This window comes from Sphaerodactylus townsendi, linkage group LG08 (assembly GCF_021028975.2).
Source record: "Sphaerodactylus townsendi isolate TG3544 linkage group LG08, MPM_Stown_v2.3, whole genome shotgun sequence".
Lineage (NCBI taxonomy): Eukaryota > Metazoa > Chordata > Lepidosauria > Squamata > Sphaerodactylidae > Sphaerodactylus > Sphaerodactylus townsendi.
The window spans coordinates 49,509,901-49,525,835 of NC_059432.1; the positions used below are offsets into that span (position 1 = coordinate 49,509,901).

The window sequence follows — 15,935 nt, forward strand, 5'->3', positions numbered from 1 at the left end:
GGACGACCTCAGCTGATTTGTGCCATAGACGCTGAAGCTCAATGATGATGATGATGATGATGATGATTCAAAAGAGAAAAACAGTGTTAGTACATTCCCTTCATTGTGTTCTCTCTGTCATACAGCTCTGAAGATGCCAGCCACAGATGCAGGTGAAACATTAGAAACAAGATCTACCAGACCATGGCCGCACAGTCTGGAAAGCCTACAACAACCAGTTGAGTCCGGCCATGAAAGCCTTCGACAATAAATTCCCCTCATGCTTATCCATTTATCATTTGGCAAAGCAGAGGGTCTTCACAAAACTGATGTAGCAGGGACAGAACAGAACCTGACCCAAAAGGGTTGTGGTGTGGGTGGGGGGACTCTAGAAGATATCATAGCTGCAACCACACCAATACGGCAGCCCTGTGTAGATACTGCAGTTTAAGCCCACTAAAATGAGAGATATTAGAATGGAGTAACTTTGCATAGGATTGTACAGTAACTGGTGTTAGGCAAACTTAGCCTCTTCCCAAGCTTAGCCTCTTCCCCAAATCAGCAAGCTTAGCCTCTTCCCCAAATCAGCAAAGTGGAGACCATCACAGACCCAGGTCCAGAGGGGAGGCAAGAGGCAGCAAGAGGCCAGTAACACAGTACTGACATAATGCTAGGGTAAACTACAGCCTCAGCTTTATGGATTACACTGATTACAACTATTAGTGTTGCTGAGGCATGAGGGACAAATCCAAACATTGGCTAACCTGCCTGTCATGCAGCAGCAACCCTCCACAGCCTGCCTATTGCATGAAACCATATGAGATGGCAGAACTTAGGATCCCACACAAGTTCAAGCCACTGTATGATTTCTCTCCCACCTGTGAATGAAACCAGATGACAGCCGCCAGTTGGGCATGTCCTTTAGTGGCTCCTCCCCCAAGACCTCTTAAGGGGATCCCCAACATCAGTGATGTAGGTATAGATTTTTATGGGGGGTTTGGGGGTGGAGTCACGCCCCCACCCACCCCTGGGGGTGTGGTCATGCCTCCCCAAGCCCCACCTCCGGCCTCAGTGCTTATAAAAGCAGCTCTCCAAGCCCAGGGATGGCAGACTCCCCTGCCTCACCAAACTTTCAGGGTATCTTTACAAGACTCTCCTGATGATTCCACCCAGGTTTGGTGAAGTTTGGTTCAGGGGGTCCAAAGTTATGGACCCCCATCTTCTATTAGCTCCCATCCCCATTGGAAACAATGGGGATGGGACACCCTCTTTGGGAGTCCATAACTTTAAACTCCCTGAGCCAAACTGAACCAAACCTGGGTGGTATCATCAGGAGAATCTCCCAACAAATTCCTGAAATTTCGGGGCTGCTAGCGTAACAACTGCGCCCACTGCAGGCCAAAAACAAAAAAATACAAAAATACAAAAACCCCACAAATGGGGGATGGCGCTTAGGACATGTAATGGGGGGCTGAACCCGAGAACCCCCCCTACATCCTTGCCCAACATGGGAGGAGACGTGCACACTACCAAAAGCATCCCATCCCACAAGACAACTGACTGTGGGCTGTACAGCAGACTCTGGCTAAAAGGGGTCAAGATGGACTAGGTCCACCTTAGCAGTACCGCTCTCAGCTCCCATCAACACCCATTGTTGGTGTCACAGCCCATACCACAGAAGCCTGCTCAGAAGGTCCATCCAGAAGGACTGCCATGGCAAAAAGGAAAAGGGAGGGGCACCTCCAGCTGCCTGAGACCCACTCCCCACCCCAAGATGCAAAACACCTTCTAGATAATATTTGCCTTTCTTACAGATTTGTTGCATAGGTTGTGGAGATAATATATGGGAGGATATTTGAAAAATAGAAAAAACTTAGCATGATTATGTAGAATATCACAGACTGTCTTTCCTTTTCTTAATAAACTGTGAAAGCTTGTGCATATTATTTTGTGGCACTCAACTGGAAAAGTTTGACATGATCTTTCATGACTTAAGAAGTTTGGCAATTTTTTAAAAAGATCAACTGAGAGAATTTTTTCCTACCAACTTGAATATATATACACACTTGTTCTAGCCTGCAAGGATAAAAACATTGTTTACTACAACCCTCAACCTGCATAACTTTTGCCCACTCCTCTTGCCTTTCTTTGCATTTGCTGCTCATGTTTTAATGACTTAAACCATAGAGAACACAGATTTTCAAGAGAAGTGGAAAGCTGTCACCCTATGAAGTACAAGAACTGTATTTTCCTTTCAAGTGTAAGAACATTGGATGGATCTTTCTAGAAAAAAAGAGCGATCCAATTCATGAAGTAACTTTTCAATTTTTAAAATCAATACAGCGCTCAGCGTACCTAAAAAAGCTTCTTTAATTTCAGTCTTGTCGGTCCGTCGGATGATTTTCACCACAAAAATGACTGCCAGCGGAGTCAGGAATGAAATTGCCTATGAAAGATAATAAAGTATCACTTGTCACCACCATCATTGCTCCATCAGTCCCATGGAATTAATAATTTCCATTTAGCTTAATTTAGATGATCTGGCTGCACAATCTCTATTATGCTACTGGCTTCAAGCAAAGTTACACAATTACTATCTGAAACTAAAGAACAAATATGCCTTATAAAATAATCATACCCTTGCTTCTGAATTTTAACGAATCACTGGAAGCTATTTCTTAAATATGCAAATTTTTGAAATAAAAACTGCGATTAAAAAGATGATTCTTGCAAAATTACCAATCATTACTGTTTGCAGTATTTTTAAGCAATATCTAAATCACAGTGGGTTTGCCTTTCTGTATGTACGTAGATTTTGTGCACATGAATGCAGGTAAGTATATGCATACTATGCATACCTTAAAGTATGATTGTTCTGTTCCAGTAACATTCAGTAGTCTTTTGCATACATGTTCATCTTTGTTTGCCTTTAGAAGTTGCCTACTACAAGAAAAGTTCCGAGATTAGCAGTGAGTGCAATTCAATATGAAACTGTAGTTGATGTGTATGGTATTTTTCTCCCCTCTCCAAGAAAAAAGAATCCTTTAAATTGTTATGATTATAAATTTTAAGTTTATATAATAATGTAAACAGTTGTTGAACATGCATGCTTCTGAAAACCAATATATTACAATCCATTAGATGCCAATATATTAGAAACTTAAGCTGCTTGGAGCAGGACTCTGAAAACGCAGCACTATATGCATGTGTGTGTGTGCCACCAAGTCACAGCTGACTTCTGGTGACTCAGTAGGGTTTTCAAGGCAAGAGATGTTCAGAGGTTATTTCCATTGCCTACCTCTGTGTGGGATGAGAGTTGTAACTGTTCCAAAGTTGTAACTGTTCCAAAGTTGTAACTGTTGTAACTGTTCCAAAGTTACCTGGTAGGCTTCATGTAAAGGAGTGAGTCATCAATTCCAGTTCTCCATATTAGACTCTGCCACTCTTAATCACTACATCAAGCTAGTAGCATTAAAATGTCCTAAATAAACTCTACAGTTACAAGTGCCCTAACCTGGTTTGCTTAGGATAGCTCAATCTCATCAGATCTCAAAAGCTAAGTAGCAGCATTTGCTTTTTATTTTAATCACTTGGCCAACATCTACCATGTATTTACTTGGCCAACACCTATTATGTTCCTGTTCTAGTTTCCAGCCCCAAAAAGAGACCATTGTCTGATTTACAGTTCAGAGGCTGGATAAATGGAAATATGCAGGGAACTGTCTGTACTGAAATATGTCAGTGCCCACAGAGGCCATCTTATTGCAAGCTTCATTAAGGTAAAGATAATGCCACCATTCATCACTTCTATTCATTTGTGTGCTTTAACAGAAAGGATTGTTCCAGATTTGAGATGAGATTTAGATTAAAAAAGTGTATTTCCTAAAATCAGATTAGTCTTCCTAGGGTTTAGAGATACTGAATCTCAAGTCCCTTATTTGCCCCCAAAGTGTACCAATTTGGTGCTATTACATAACTCAGGGCAACTATACTTATGTACCGAACCTATACATAAGTGTTTCCTTCAGCCAACATGTGGAACTCATATATATGTCTGGTAAATCTGAATGGATTTCCAGTATGCATAATTTCCCCATGTTTCTGCATTTTCTGCAGGAAACATCATCTAAAACTAGTGCGTTCTACAATAATTACGATGTTGGGACTGTCATCATTGACAAAGGAAAGTCACTGAAAGGGTACTCTTTTTGGTCTCTACCTATTCCTATGAAGATTAAGGCAAGACTCATAGCCCTGCAATCATAAGGAGAGATATCCCATTTACCAAATTTTTCTCAACACATTTGGGAATTTACAGAAGAATTCATTACTTCAGAATGCTAGTAAATATGGCTACCAAAAAAGCCCACTGAAGTTATTAAAAGGTCTGCATTGTAAGGTTTATTAACAGAAACTCATTTAGCTAGAATTAGCAGGTGTGTTAATGTCTTAACAATTCTTTTGTTCACAACAGCAGCAACTGAAGCATCACTCATTAGAGTTCTCCCACATTTCTAAAGGAGTTTGAAAATAATTAGATGACTACACAATTATTGGGACAAGGAAACTTAGCACTGCAAAAATGTTCACACAGACACAAATTGAAAGATCGTAGAGAAGATGTACTTAATGTACCTTACCTTGACTGGGTGAACGAACAAGAAAGCTAAGTGTCTTGGGGTTTATCTAGAGTGATTTGACGACAATAACTAATGCAGAGCTTTTGTGTGGAATACCTGGCTCCCAGCTTAGTGCCTAGAACAGTGGTGGCGAACCTATGGCACGTGTGCCAGAGGTGGCACTCAGAGCCCTTTCTGTGGGCACATGCGTACAGAGTTCGTCATATGGGGGGTGAAAAATCACCCCCCTCGCCCCACACACACACATCTAGGCTGGCCTGGGCCACTGGCCATGACATGTGGGCACCGCGGCAAGCAGGAAGGACTCAACTGGCGGGCCTGGTGCCTGTGCTCTGGGTGGCTGCTGTCCGAGGGGGGGCAGAGGAGGCGGAGATGCTAGAGAGTCACAGAGTGGTGCATGCAGGACTTGCTGGAGGCTAGAGCAGGCTGGCCCCTGTTCGAGTGGGTGGGCCAGAGACAGAGGGGTGGGGTGGAGGCGCTGGAGCAGTGCAGGGCAGAGCGGCAGGTGCATGCAGGACCTGCCGGAGGATGGAGCAGACTGGCTGCTGCTGCTCGAGGGGTTGAACAAACAAAATGTGTGCCTTTCCAAACATCAGGAAATGCTCAGATCCAAGTTTTTTGCTGATTGCCTGGGCAGATCAAGCCTATGGTGAAGGAACCATATAGTGTAGTCTTCCAGAACAGTTCTCATGGGCAAAACTTCCCTTAGACAAAAATGAATAAATTATTCATCCTGGCTGCCTTGACAGAGGCCTTTGGTGCACTTACTGCTTGACAGTGTGGCTGTTTATTTTGCAGAGTGTTTTTCCCGTGGTCTGCTGTTTGCACAGGAATTCTTCTGCTGTGAAGCTTCCCCAGCTGCACTAATCCCTCCTTTTAGCTGTTTTTCATTTTTTTTGTGGTGCTGGCTTGGGTCAAGTTCATGGGCTACTGCATTATAGTTGATCTGCAGTTAGAAAAGTTTAAAAAGCCCAGTCCTTTCAATCCTGCCAGAAGAGCTGTTGTTTATGTCTGTGGAGGATGAGGAGGAGCAGGAAAACCAAAAGAAAGTGTAACACATCATAATTCCCTTTGGCTTCCTAGCAAAGGAAAGGAAAAGTTGCATTTTGGAAAGTGCAGAGCTTCTCTGATCTGAAAGCTCAGTGACTTTTGAAGAGGCCAAAGTAAGTACATAATTGAGAATCCAACCAAAAGGAAGTGTGCGCTTAATGTGAGGCAGACCACAAGTGCATAAAATACCAGAATCAAATAAATACTCCTTTGAAACCAACTGGAGTTCAGTCTTTATTTCAGGAAAAGATACCAGCAGATAAGATTTACATCCCAGTCCAGAGCCCCTGGTGCTGCTCCACCAACTCCAAAAGGCCTTCTCTGCAGCTCAGGGAGATTAAAAAACAACAGAAAAAGCCTCCCCATTGCTGAAAAGCTGTCCATTAGACTTTATGGGCCTGTGATACCCAAAAAGGTGGCCAAGCCCTCGGCATTGGCATTCTAGTTAGCAAAGGCCAGGTGAAAGCCAACTAAGGTCTCTAGAATGCCCCCACTATGCTGGCAGAGGTGATAGGGTTACAGAAGGATTGACACAGCTGCCATGGAGACCTGCAGTGACTGCCCACTGGTGGATTTGCTCCTACACAGGGTTAAGTGCCCTGAGGAGGGCAAATCCACTGGCACATCCCCGCACCACTTCTACAAGTAAATCCCCCCCCCCCCCAGGATTGGGGTAAATACAAAAAATAATTATTTACACTTAGGGATGACTTTATTCCTTAATGGTCATTTCAATTGCTCAGGATGAGTTTATACTACTGAAATGTGTCGCCTTGCAATGGATATGGACAGCTGGGTTTTCATATTTTTGAGGAAAGGAAAGGAAAGGAAAGGAAAGGAAAGGAAAGGAAAGGAAAGGAAAGGAAAGGAAAGGAAAGGAAAGGAAAGGAAAGGAAAGGAAAGGAAAGAATGCTTTTCTCTAGAAGAAAGCAGACACCACTTTACCAGAACAGAGAACTTGGAAATACAGCATTGTATGTATCATCAAGGGTGACACTTGGAATGTTTCTCTTTATCTCCCTCCAACTTCAAAGGACATATTTCTGTATTCAGGTACAATTGTAGAGGGTAATAAAAGGGAAAAGAGATATGTGCTATGTCAGTTGAGGAGTATGAATAATAGGATGGATCCATGAGAAATTTTCTGTCAGCAGAACAGTGGAGGAGAGATTTTCACTGATTTCTCTATCCTACTGCAGATCCTCATTCTATTCCTGAGAGTCCTCTATCTCCCAGGAAAGGCCCTCCAGTCAGCGCTGGAATCCATGCCCTACAAAGAGAGACTTAGGGAGCTGGGGATGTTTAGTCAGCGTCTTTCATTAGCAGAAAATTACTGCCAAATCAAAGGTCAGGTATTTTAGATGATTTTACCCTTTAAAAACATAAAATCATAGAATTGGAAGAGACCACAAAGGTTGTCAAGCTCAACCCCCTGCCATGCAGGAGCACACAATCAAAGAACTCCCATCATAAGCACTCCCATCATATGATCATCCAACCTCTGTTTAAAAACCTCCAAAGGAGACTCCACAACTCTCTGAGGCAGTGAATTCCACTGTCGAACAGCCCTGACAGTCAGAAAGTTCCTCCTAATGTTCAAGTGGAATCTCTTTTCCTGAATCCATTACTCTATGTCCTAGTCTCTGAGGTAGTAGAAAACAAGCTTGCTCCCTATTTGAAATAACATCCCTTCAAATATTTAAACATAGCTATCATGTCCCCCCCTTAACCTTTGCTTCTCCAGACTAAACATCCCCAGCTCCCTAAGTCTCTCTTTGTAGGGCATGGATTCCAGACCTTTTACCATTTTGGTTGCCCTCCTCTGGACATGTTCCAGCTTATCAATATCCTTCTTAAATTGCGGTAGCCAGATCACAGTTCTCTAAATAACACAGTACTCTAGGTGAGGTGTGACCAAGGCCTCAGAGTAGAGTAGAGTGGTACAGTTACTTCCCTCGATCTAGACACTATACTCCTATTGTTACAACCCAGAATCACATTGGCTTTCTTGGCTGCCATATCACACTGCAATGTTCAGTTTGTGGTCTACTAAGACTCCCAGATCCCTTTCACACATACTGTTGTCAAGCCAGGTGTCACCCATCCTATATCTGTGCATTTCATTTTTTCTGCATAAGTGTAGAATCTTATATTTATTCATTTTGTAAGTTTTGGCCCAGCTCTCTAATCTGTCCAGATCATTTTGAACTCCTCCTAATTTAGTATCATCTGCAAATGTGATTAACATGTCCTCTATTTCATTATCCAAGTCATTGATAAAAATACTGAATAGCACTGAGTCCAGGACAGAACCCTGTGGCACTCCACTACTCACTTCTCTCCAGGATGAAAATGAGCCATTGATGAGCACTCTTTGTGTTCGGCCAGTCAACCAATTACAAATCCATCTAACAGTTGCATTGTCTAGTCCACATCTTTCCAGCTTACTTGCAAGGATATTATGAGGCACCTTGTCAAAGGCCTTATTAAAATCAAGTCCACAGCATTCCCCTCATCTACCAAGTTTGTCACTCTATCAAAAAAGAGATAAGATTATTACTTATTACTTGTTTTGAGAAACCCATGTTGATTTTCAGTGATCACATAATTCCCTTCCAAGTGCTCACAGACTGTCTCCTTAATGATCTGCTCTAGAATCTTTCCTGGTATTGATGTCAGGCTGACTGGACAGTAGTTTGGGTCCTCTTTTTTCCCCTTTTTGAAGATGGGGACAACATTAGCTCTCCTCCAGTCTGCTGGGACTTCTCCTGTTCTCCAGGAGTTCTCAAAGATTATAGCATGCGGTTCTGAGATTACTTCTGTAAGTTCTCTTAATACCCCAGGATGTAGTTCATCAGGCCCTGGAGATTTGAATTCATTAAAAGTATTCAGATATTCCTGTACTAGCTCTTTATTCTGTGCTGAATTTCCCCACTGTATCTTCTGATCAATTTCCCCCCAGTTGAGCACTGTTTTTCTTCAGGAAAAAAATCGAGGCAAAAGATATGTTGAGTAGTTCTGTCTTTTCTCTGTCCCCTGTTAGAATTTCACCATCTTATCCATGCAGTGACCCTATCATATCCCTTTTCTTCCTTTAGCTATGGACATAACCCAAAAAGTCTTTTTATTGTTTTTAACATCTCTCGCAAGTCTGAGCTCTTTGTGAGCTTCAGATTTTATTACTTTCTCCCTACATGTCTTGGCTATTTGTTTGAATTCCTCTTTGGTAATTTCCCCCCTTTTCCATTTCTTGTACATGTCCCTTTTATATCTTAACTCACGAGAGTTCTTTAGACATCCATCCTGGTTTCTTTAGACACCTTTCATTTTTTATCCTAATTGGAACTGTTTTAAATTGTGCCTTCAAGATCTCACTTTTAAGAAACTCCCATCCATCTTGTAGACCCTTCTCTTTAGTATTCTTAACCATGGGATCACACCCAGTAGTTTCTTAAGTTTACTGAAATCAGCTTTCTTAAAGTTTAGAATGCATGTCTGATTAGACTTGGCATCCCCTTTCCATTGTATAATGAAGGTATACATAAAAATGGGGGACTCCTTTCCTAATTGCTATGCATGCACTCTAAAAGTATAGCAATATGAAAACAAAACAATCATAGCACTCCACAGCCATATCAGAAAACTACAGTTTCAAAGACTGAGGAGAGAGTGCAGAAGCCCAGGCGTCCTCAGATACTTTCTTCCTTCACATGTCTGCATTCTAGACTTCAGCACTATTAAAATGTTTATATATTTATTCGCTGATCTTGGCTCATAATAAAGATTTGAAGATGAAAATATTTATAACCCACTTTTCTTTTGTGGCACAAGGCAATTATGAATCCAAACTGAAAACAAAGTGTGACACTAACCACAGTAACTCCCTCCTTCCAAAAATATCTGAAGCCTACATCCCAAGAAAATCTCCAGGAAATGAAAGAGGCTTGCAGTAGCTTCTAAACACATCTAAAGATGGGATCTTCCCACCTCCATTGGGGATCTATTCTATAGGGTAGGTGCTACAATAGAAAAAACAAACATGGGAACTGGCCAGTGTTAGGCAGGCTAGGCCAAGCAGGGCAACAGCTACTAGGTAGTAACCTGAGGATCACAGTTTAAGTAGTGGGGCATATGGGGAGAGATTGTTGTATAAACTAATGCTTCGTCTGTTCCCACCAAACCAGCAGTAAGCTAGAATTGGGAATCCTGATCTGCAGGTTAAACATGAGAACATTTTATGATTCAGATGTAATGAGAAAGCACATTGTATTATGTGGACAGAAAAGTGTCTAATTGCTGAGCTGCATACAAGAGCAAGAGAAGGGAACAGAGGAGAGCAAACCAAAGAACCCTCAGGCTTTTATGTATGAGTATCTCCTCAGTTGCATCTGTGCTTCATGAAAAGTTAAGGAACGTCATTCATCTTCAGAAAGAATCCATAAAAGACCATTGTTTAATTTATGAGGGTTGTTTACTCCATCATGCATACTGAGAACAAAACTAGAGGCAGCTTGGTTAAATATAGGGCTCAATACTCTATGTACATGAATCATGATTCCCAGATGGGTTACAAGCTGCCCACATCTGCAGGTCTGTACGCCCAGAGAGAACTACTAATTTGGGTTCATTGTGAAAGAACCTCCTGCTACTATACACATGTCAAGAGCAAGGGTGATGGGCCTCCTTCATCTCTTGGCAGACTGTCTGTTTGACTTGACTCCCCACTGCCCCATCACTACTCACCCAAAGGATCTCATGGCAACTTGCAACATAAAATACTACGAATGAGTTAAAAACAACACGAAAGCAGTTGACAAATATAAAATATTAACTTAAAAATATTGTAATATTAAAATACATAGCACGCACCATACTACCAATGAAACACCTCAAATTTGTGGATTACACTCCAAAGAGCAACTCAAACAATGCAGCGTTGCATGCCTTGTAGAAGCTAAACAAACCCACTAGGGAACAAATACCATATAGGAGTGCATTCCACATGTAGGGGCCACAACTGAGAAAGCTCTTCTTCTGGTGAAAGCTAACTGAGCCATCTTGGGCCCAGGCACTTGCAAGAGACCCCTGGATGATGACCAAAGGGAGTGCAGGGGGTTGTAACAGGAGAGGCAGTCTCGTAGGTAAGATTATTAAGGGCTTAAAAGCTTAACACCAGAACCTTGATTTGGATCTGGCGACTAACTGGTAGCCGGCAAGGCTGCCACAAAATTGGAGTAATATGAGTTGACCATGATGTTCCAGTCAGTGCCCTGGCTGCTACATTCTGAATCATCGGCAGTCTCCAAAGAATTTTCAAAGGTAGCTCTATGTAGAGCAAATTACAATAGATCAATCTGGAGGAGATCATTACATGGATTAATAAGGCAAGGTCTCACCCAGACAAACAAGGAGCCAGCTGGTGAGCCTGGTGTAGATGAAAAATGCCAACCTTGCTATCAGGGACACTTGTTTATCCAACAATAGTGTGGAATCCAACCAAATTCCAAAGTTCTTTACAGTCAGCTAGACACCATCAAGTCTTAGCAATTACCCTCCAGCCACATGATCTCCATCCTAGATGGATTCAACTTCATCCAGTTCCCCCTTAATCAGTGGACTATCACATCCAGACACTGGAATAGTGCCAAGAGCTCTGCCACTGGCTGCTTATGCAGCAGGAGGAAGAGCTGAGTGTCATTAGCACATTGATAGCACTCAACATCAACTTCCTGAAGATCTCAGCAAGAGAGTGCACATATATGTTAAATAACATTGCAGAGAGGATCAAACCCGGTAAGACCCCACCATTCAGGCCTTGTTGGGAAAACCTGTGATAGCAACCCTCTGAGAATGTCCCTGGAGGAATGAGAAGAATCAGTTAAGGGCAATCTCTAGGGATGCAATGCAGTTGATCAGGACCTAACGATCAACCTTATCAAAGTCCACTGATAGATTCAGACGGATCAGACCTGCTGGCATGCCTTTATCCAGATGTAAACAGAGATCATCAGCCAAAATGACCAGTGCTGCCTCACCCTAAAGATGGGCCTAAAGCTCAACTGACAAAGGTCAAAAGCAGATGTTTCATCAAGACCTGGAATTGCTCAGCCACTGCTCACTCAATTACCTTCCACAGGAAAAGCATATTAGACATTGGGCAATAACAATTGCCTCCTTAGGAGAGCTAAGAAACAACACTGCAAGAGAGACAAATTAATTATCTCAAGGGTCCACCTATCACTTCGTGGCATGATTTTACACAAGGACACAGGTAAGGGGGGGTTCCCAGGTTCAACCCCCCCCATTACAAGTCCGAAGCTCCACCGCCCGTTTGTGGGTTTGGGGGGGGGTTTGGGGGTGTTTTGGGGTTTTTGGCCTGCAGGGGGTGCAGTTTTGGGCTAGCAACACCACAATTCCAGGGATTTGTTGGGAGACTCTCCTGATGATACCATCCAGGTTTGGTGAGGTTTGGTTCAGGGGGTCCAAAGTTATGGACTCCCAAAGGGAGTGACCCCATCTACCATTGTTTCCAATGGGAGCTAATAGATGGGAGATACACCTTTCAGGGTCCATAACTCTAACAAACCTGGGTGGTATCATCAGGTGAGTCTCCTAAAAATACACTGAAAGTTTGGTGCTGCTAGTTTAACAATTGCACCCCTGACAGCAGGCATCCTCCAAATTTCCCCAGATTCTCCTTTTAAATCCTGCACCCTCTTCGGCATGGATTTAAAGGGAGAATCTGAGGTCCCCAGTTTAAACATTGAAAGTGATGCTGTTTCAGGGTGGGGGAGAATCCACCCCAAAATAGCATCACTTTCAATGTTGTTTTAACTGGGGACCCCAGATTCTCCCTTTAAGGTGGATTTAAAAGGAGAATCTGGGCTCCCCAGTTTAAACACCATTGAAAGTGATGCTGTTTGAGGGTGGATTTCAGCATCACAGCGGCCGCCCATAGGGGGGGCACACAGAGGTGTGATTCAGGGGGTTCTGAAGGTTCTGTAGAACCTGTTGGTAAATTTAAAATATCACTTTTTAAATACTTAAAATATTTTATTAAGTATTCATATTTTTAATACTTTAAAAAAGTGATATTAAAAATATTTTTAATACTTTTTAACAGTCATTATTTGAATCCCACCACCATCGGAACCTGTTGTTAAAATGTTTTAATCCCACCACTGGGGGCACAAAAAATCCCTGTTTAGATCACATAGCAACCATCTATACTAAGAACAGAATATTAAGATAGTTGAACTGCTTCAAGAATCTTTAGTTGAACTGCTTCAACTTTTCTTATACATTCCAGTCGGGCCTACCCGAAACAACTGAACACGTGCTCCTTCATTGTAAAGATTTGGCAGTCTATCGGTTGCTTTTTCTGGAGGCCATCTTGAAGAAATTTTCAGTGAGATCAGACAAGGAAATAGTTTCATACTTGCTTAGTGACCATCATCCCCACACTACTGAATCAGTTGCCAGGTTTTTAACAAAGGCACTTGGATCAAGGGTGAAACCTTTGTGTAAATTTTAGTCAATTGGTTTTAACATAATTTGTATTTTACCACTTTTTATATGCCATTAAAGGTATTGTATTTGTATACATTCCAGTCAATCCTTTAGATACACAGACAGCAATGAAACCAATATTGCATTGGGGAGGAAAGGGATGGAAAAGGCACAGATGAAGCAATACTGCTCAAGCTAAATAGGTCTGGTTCTGGTCAGTGCCCTCATGGCAGTCATCCTGGGAATCCTATGTAAATGACCTGTAGTTCACAAATAGGGGTGGAACGATATAAATAATTTTTTGGGGGGAAAAACCCTTATGTTAGGAAATGCCAGAGAGGACTATAGAAACCCAACCTTATTTGTAACTCTTTCAAATAGAACAATTGTTAGATTTGTAAACCTACTGATTTGAAAAACCTACTCAGAAATTTATAATGACAAAACTCTAATGAACCAGAACTTGGGATTGCTCAGAGTAGGGGTCCCCATCCCTTTTCAGCCTATAGGTGCATTTCAAATGCTTACAGAAGGTGGTGGGTGTAACCATAAAATGGCTTCCACAGGTGGAGCTCACTACAAAATTGCTGCAATGGGAAGTAGACCCAACCCAAAATATCAGAGAGTGAGGTTATGCATAACTCTGAAATAGCTGTTCAGAATTTCAAATAGAAGTTTTGTTTAAAATTGACATTTTGTTTTAAAACATTTCCTTGCAAAGACACAAAATACGTACACATGATTTAGCTGCAAAACCCACATGTGGCTGTACCTGACTTCATTTTTCAGGCATCTAGAACACTTATTCAGAAGGGGAAAAATGCTTCTCGGGGCATCTGTTTAGCTTTAGATGAGCCATCTCTCATGAACCGAGACATTTTCAGCCTGCGCTACTTCTTTTAACAATGACAGTTGGTGTAGAAGGGCTAGTCAGAGTTCATTGTGTATGTGACATATTCAGTAAAGACAGAAAGTTTGATCAGATTGTGATAGGAACATAAATGTTTTCTGAAAAGTTACCAAAATATGTATAACTAACACTCAAAATATAATGCTTGAAATAAACATGAACAAAATACTAAAGTACCATAATAATAAAGTACCATAATAAAGTCACACATAATCTTTAACAACCCAAATCCCTTCAATAAACAAAGTTCGGTGAAATAAGAATAGTCTTAATTTGCATGTAATTTGCAGGTAGAGCTCCTTCTTTAGACTCTGCCCTTTTCTTTCTCCAATATCTGATATCAACAGTGTGTGATTAACCCTTCCCCCACACACACACACACCTCACATATAAAAAGCCACAAAGCCCTCAGTCCTGTTGTGATGAAGATGAGGGAATAGAAGAACTTTACATACATACACCCTATTCAGGATAGCCAGCCAGGTTTCTTCCCAGGCACTGGAAAAATGGACTTTCCTCTCACCAATCCCCCCCCCCTTCAAGCCAGTCAGTGTGCTTTTGCCCTGGGACAGAAAGTAGCCAGCTATCTGGGGCCATTTTTGCACAGTCAAAATATTCCAAAGTGAGCACAGAAAATATCCCTGCACGGCTGGGAATTCCGCGTGGCTCCCGAAGTTGCACAGGGTCTGCCCCAGTGTTGCCCTGTGATATTTCCTTTGCCCGCAACTTTCAAAAATTGCCAAATTGGCAGTCCTTTTAAAATGCCCCTGTGTGACTCCACTGCCATGCAAACACTACGGGAGCAGAACTGGGGCAGAACTAGTCTGTTTTTCCCAACTTGCTGCTCCGGCTCGCCCCACTAATCAACAGGTACTGGAAGCAACAAATGTTTGCATTGGCTTTGGAACTGCTTGGATTTGCTTTAGAAACTCAGGCTCTTCTCTTCTTTTGCCCCCCCCCCTTTCTGTCTTAAAATCCACAGCTGCATGAGAGAATCATTGCTCTCCTCTTCTTTTCATCCTCACCTTTATCTGTCTTAAAATCCACAGCTGCTTGAGAGACTCGTCACTCTCCGGCTCTTTTCGTCTCTCCCCCCTTTTTTTCTGTCTTATTCCACTTTTTTTCCCTCTGTGATTTTTTCCCACTGCAATCAAAGTCATGTCTCCTATCTTCACAGAAGGAGTTTTCTCTGTGTAATTGGGCTCAAAGTCAATTAAAACTAAAGTAGAGAAAGTGAGTTGGGGAATGGGGAGAGAATCAGCCAATCAGAAAACGGCAAACAGAGGACATCCATGCATGCATGGAAGAGATCATGGAAGAGACCATAGTGCAAATGGAAAAAGCCCTGGCCTTGAGTGGAAACAGCTGGGGCATTAGGTTCCAGTCCTGCCTCGACTCCGTGCAAGAACCGGGAAGCTGTGCAGAAGGAGAAAGTGAGACAAATCAGCCACGGTGTGTAAGATCCCACTTCTACCCTGGGATATTTTGACTGTGCAAAAACGGCCTAGAAGCACTTCGTAGGGGTTCCACATCAAACTAGCCAGCAAACTTTCCTCCCAGGTGCTAGAGAGAAGGGATTTACTCCCCACTTCTGCCAGTCAGTGTTCTTTCATTGTGGGCACTAATGCTTGGTACAGAACGTAATTGGCTAGCTATGAGGAGGACTTTGCCTCCCTTCAAGCCAGCCAGTCTGCTTTTGTGGTGGGTGCTGCTACTTGAGATGGAAGGTGGCTGGCTGGCTAGGGAGGCTTCAAGCAATCCTTCGCGCCACATTCAAACCAGCTATCTTGCTTTGCTCCCCGGGCAGCTGCAGCAGTCCAGGAAGAAGATAACACCCACAAGGTTGA

General features: G+C 42.5%; 1 protein-coding gene across 10 annotated transcripts in view; it reads right to left on the bottom strand.

The window, feature by feature from the left end:
• PLPP4 (phospholipid phosphatase 4) overlaps positions 1 to 15,935 on the bottom strand; it is a 132,554-nt gene that overhangs the window by 76,007 nt on the left and 40,612 nt on the right. For 7 of the 10 annotated variants that reach the window (XR_007245323.1, XR_007245322.1, XR_007245321.1 and 4 more), the window contains one exon: positions 2,335 to 2,425. The exons of the other annotated variants lie outside the window; for them this stretch is intronic. Coding sequence is in view for 3 of the 7 variants with exons in the window: in XM_048506558.1 (XP_048362515.1) it covers positions 2,335 to 2,425 (91 nt within the window). In the remaining 4 variants the exon portion in view is untranslated. Of the gene's footprint in view, positions 1 to 2,334; positions 2,426 to 15,935 lie in introns of those variants that run through there. 10 annotated transcript variants of the gene reach the window in all.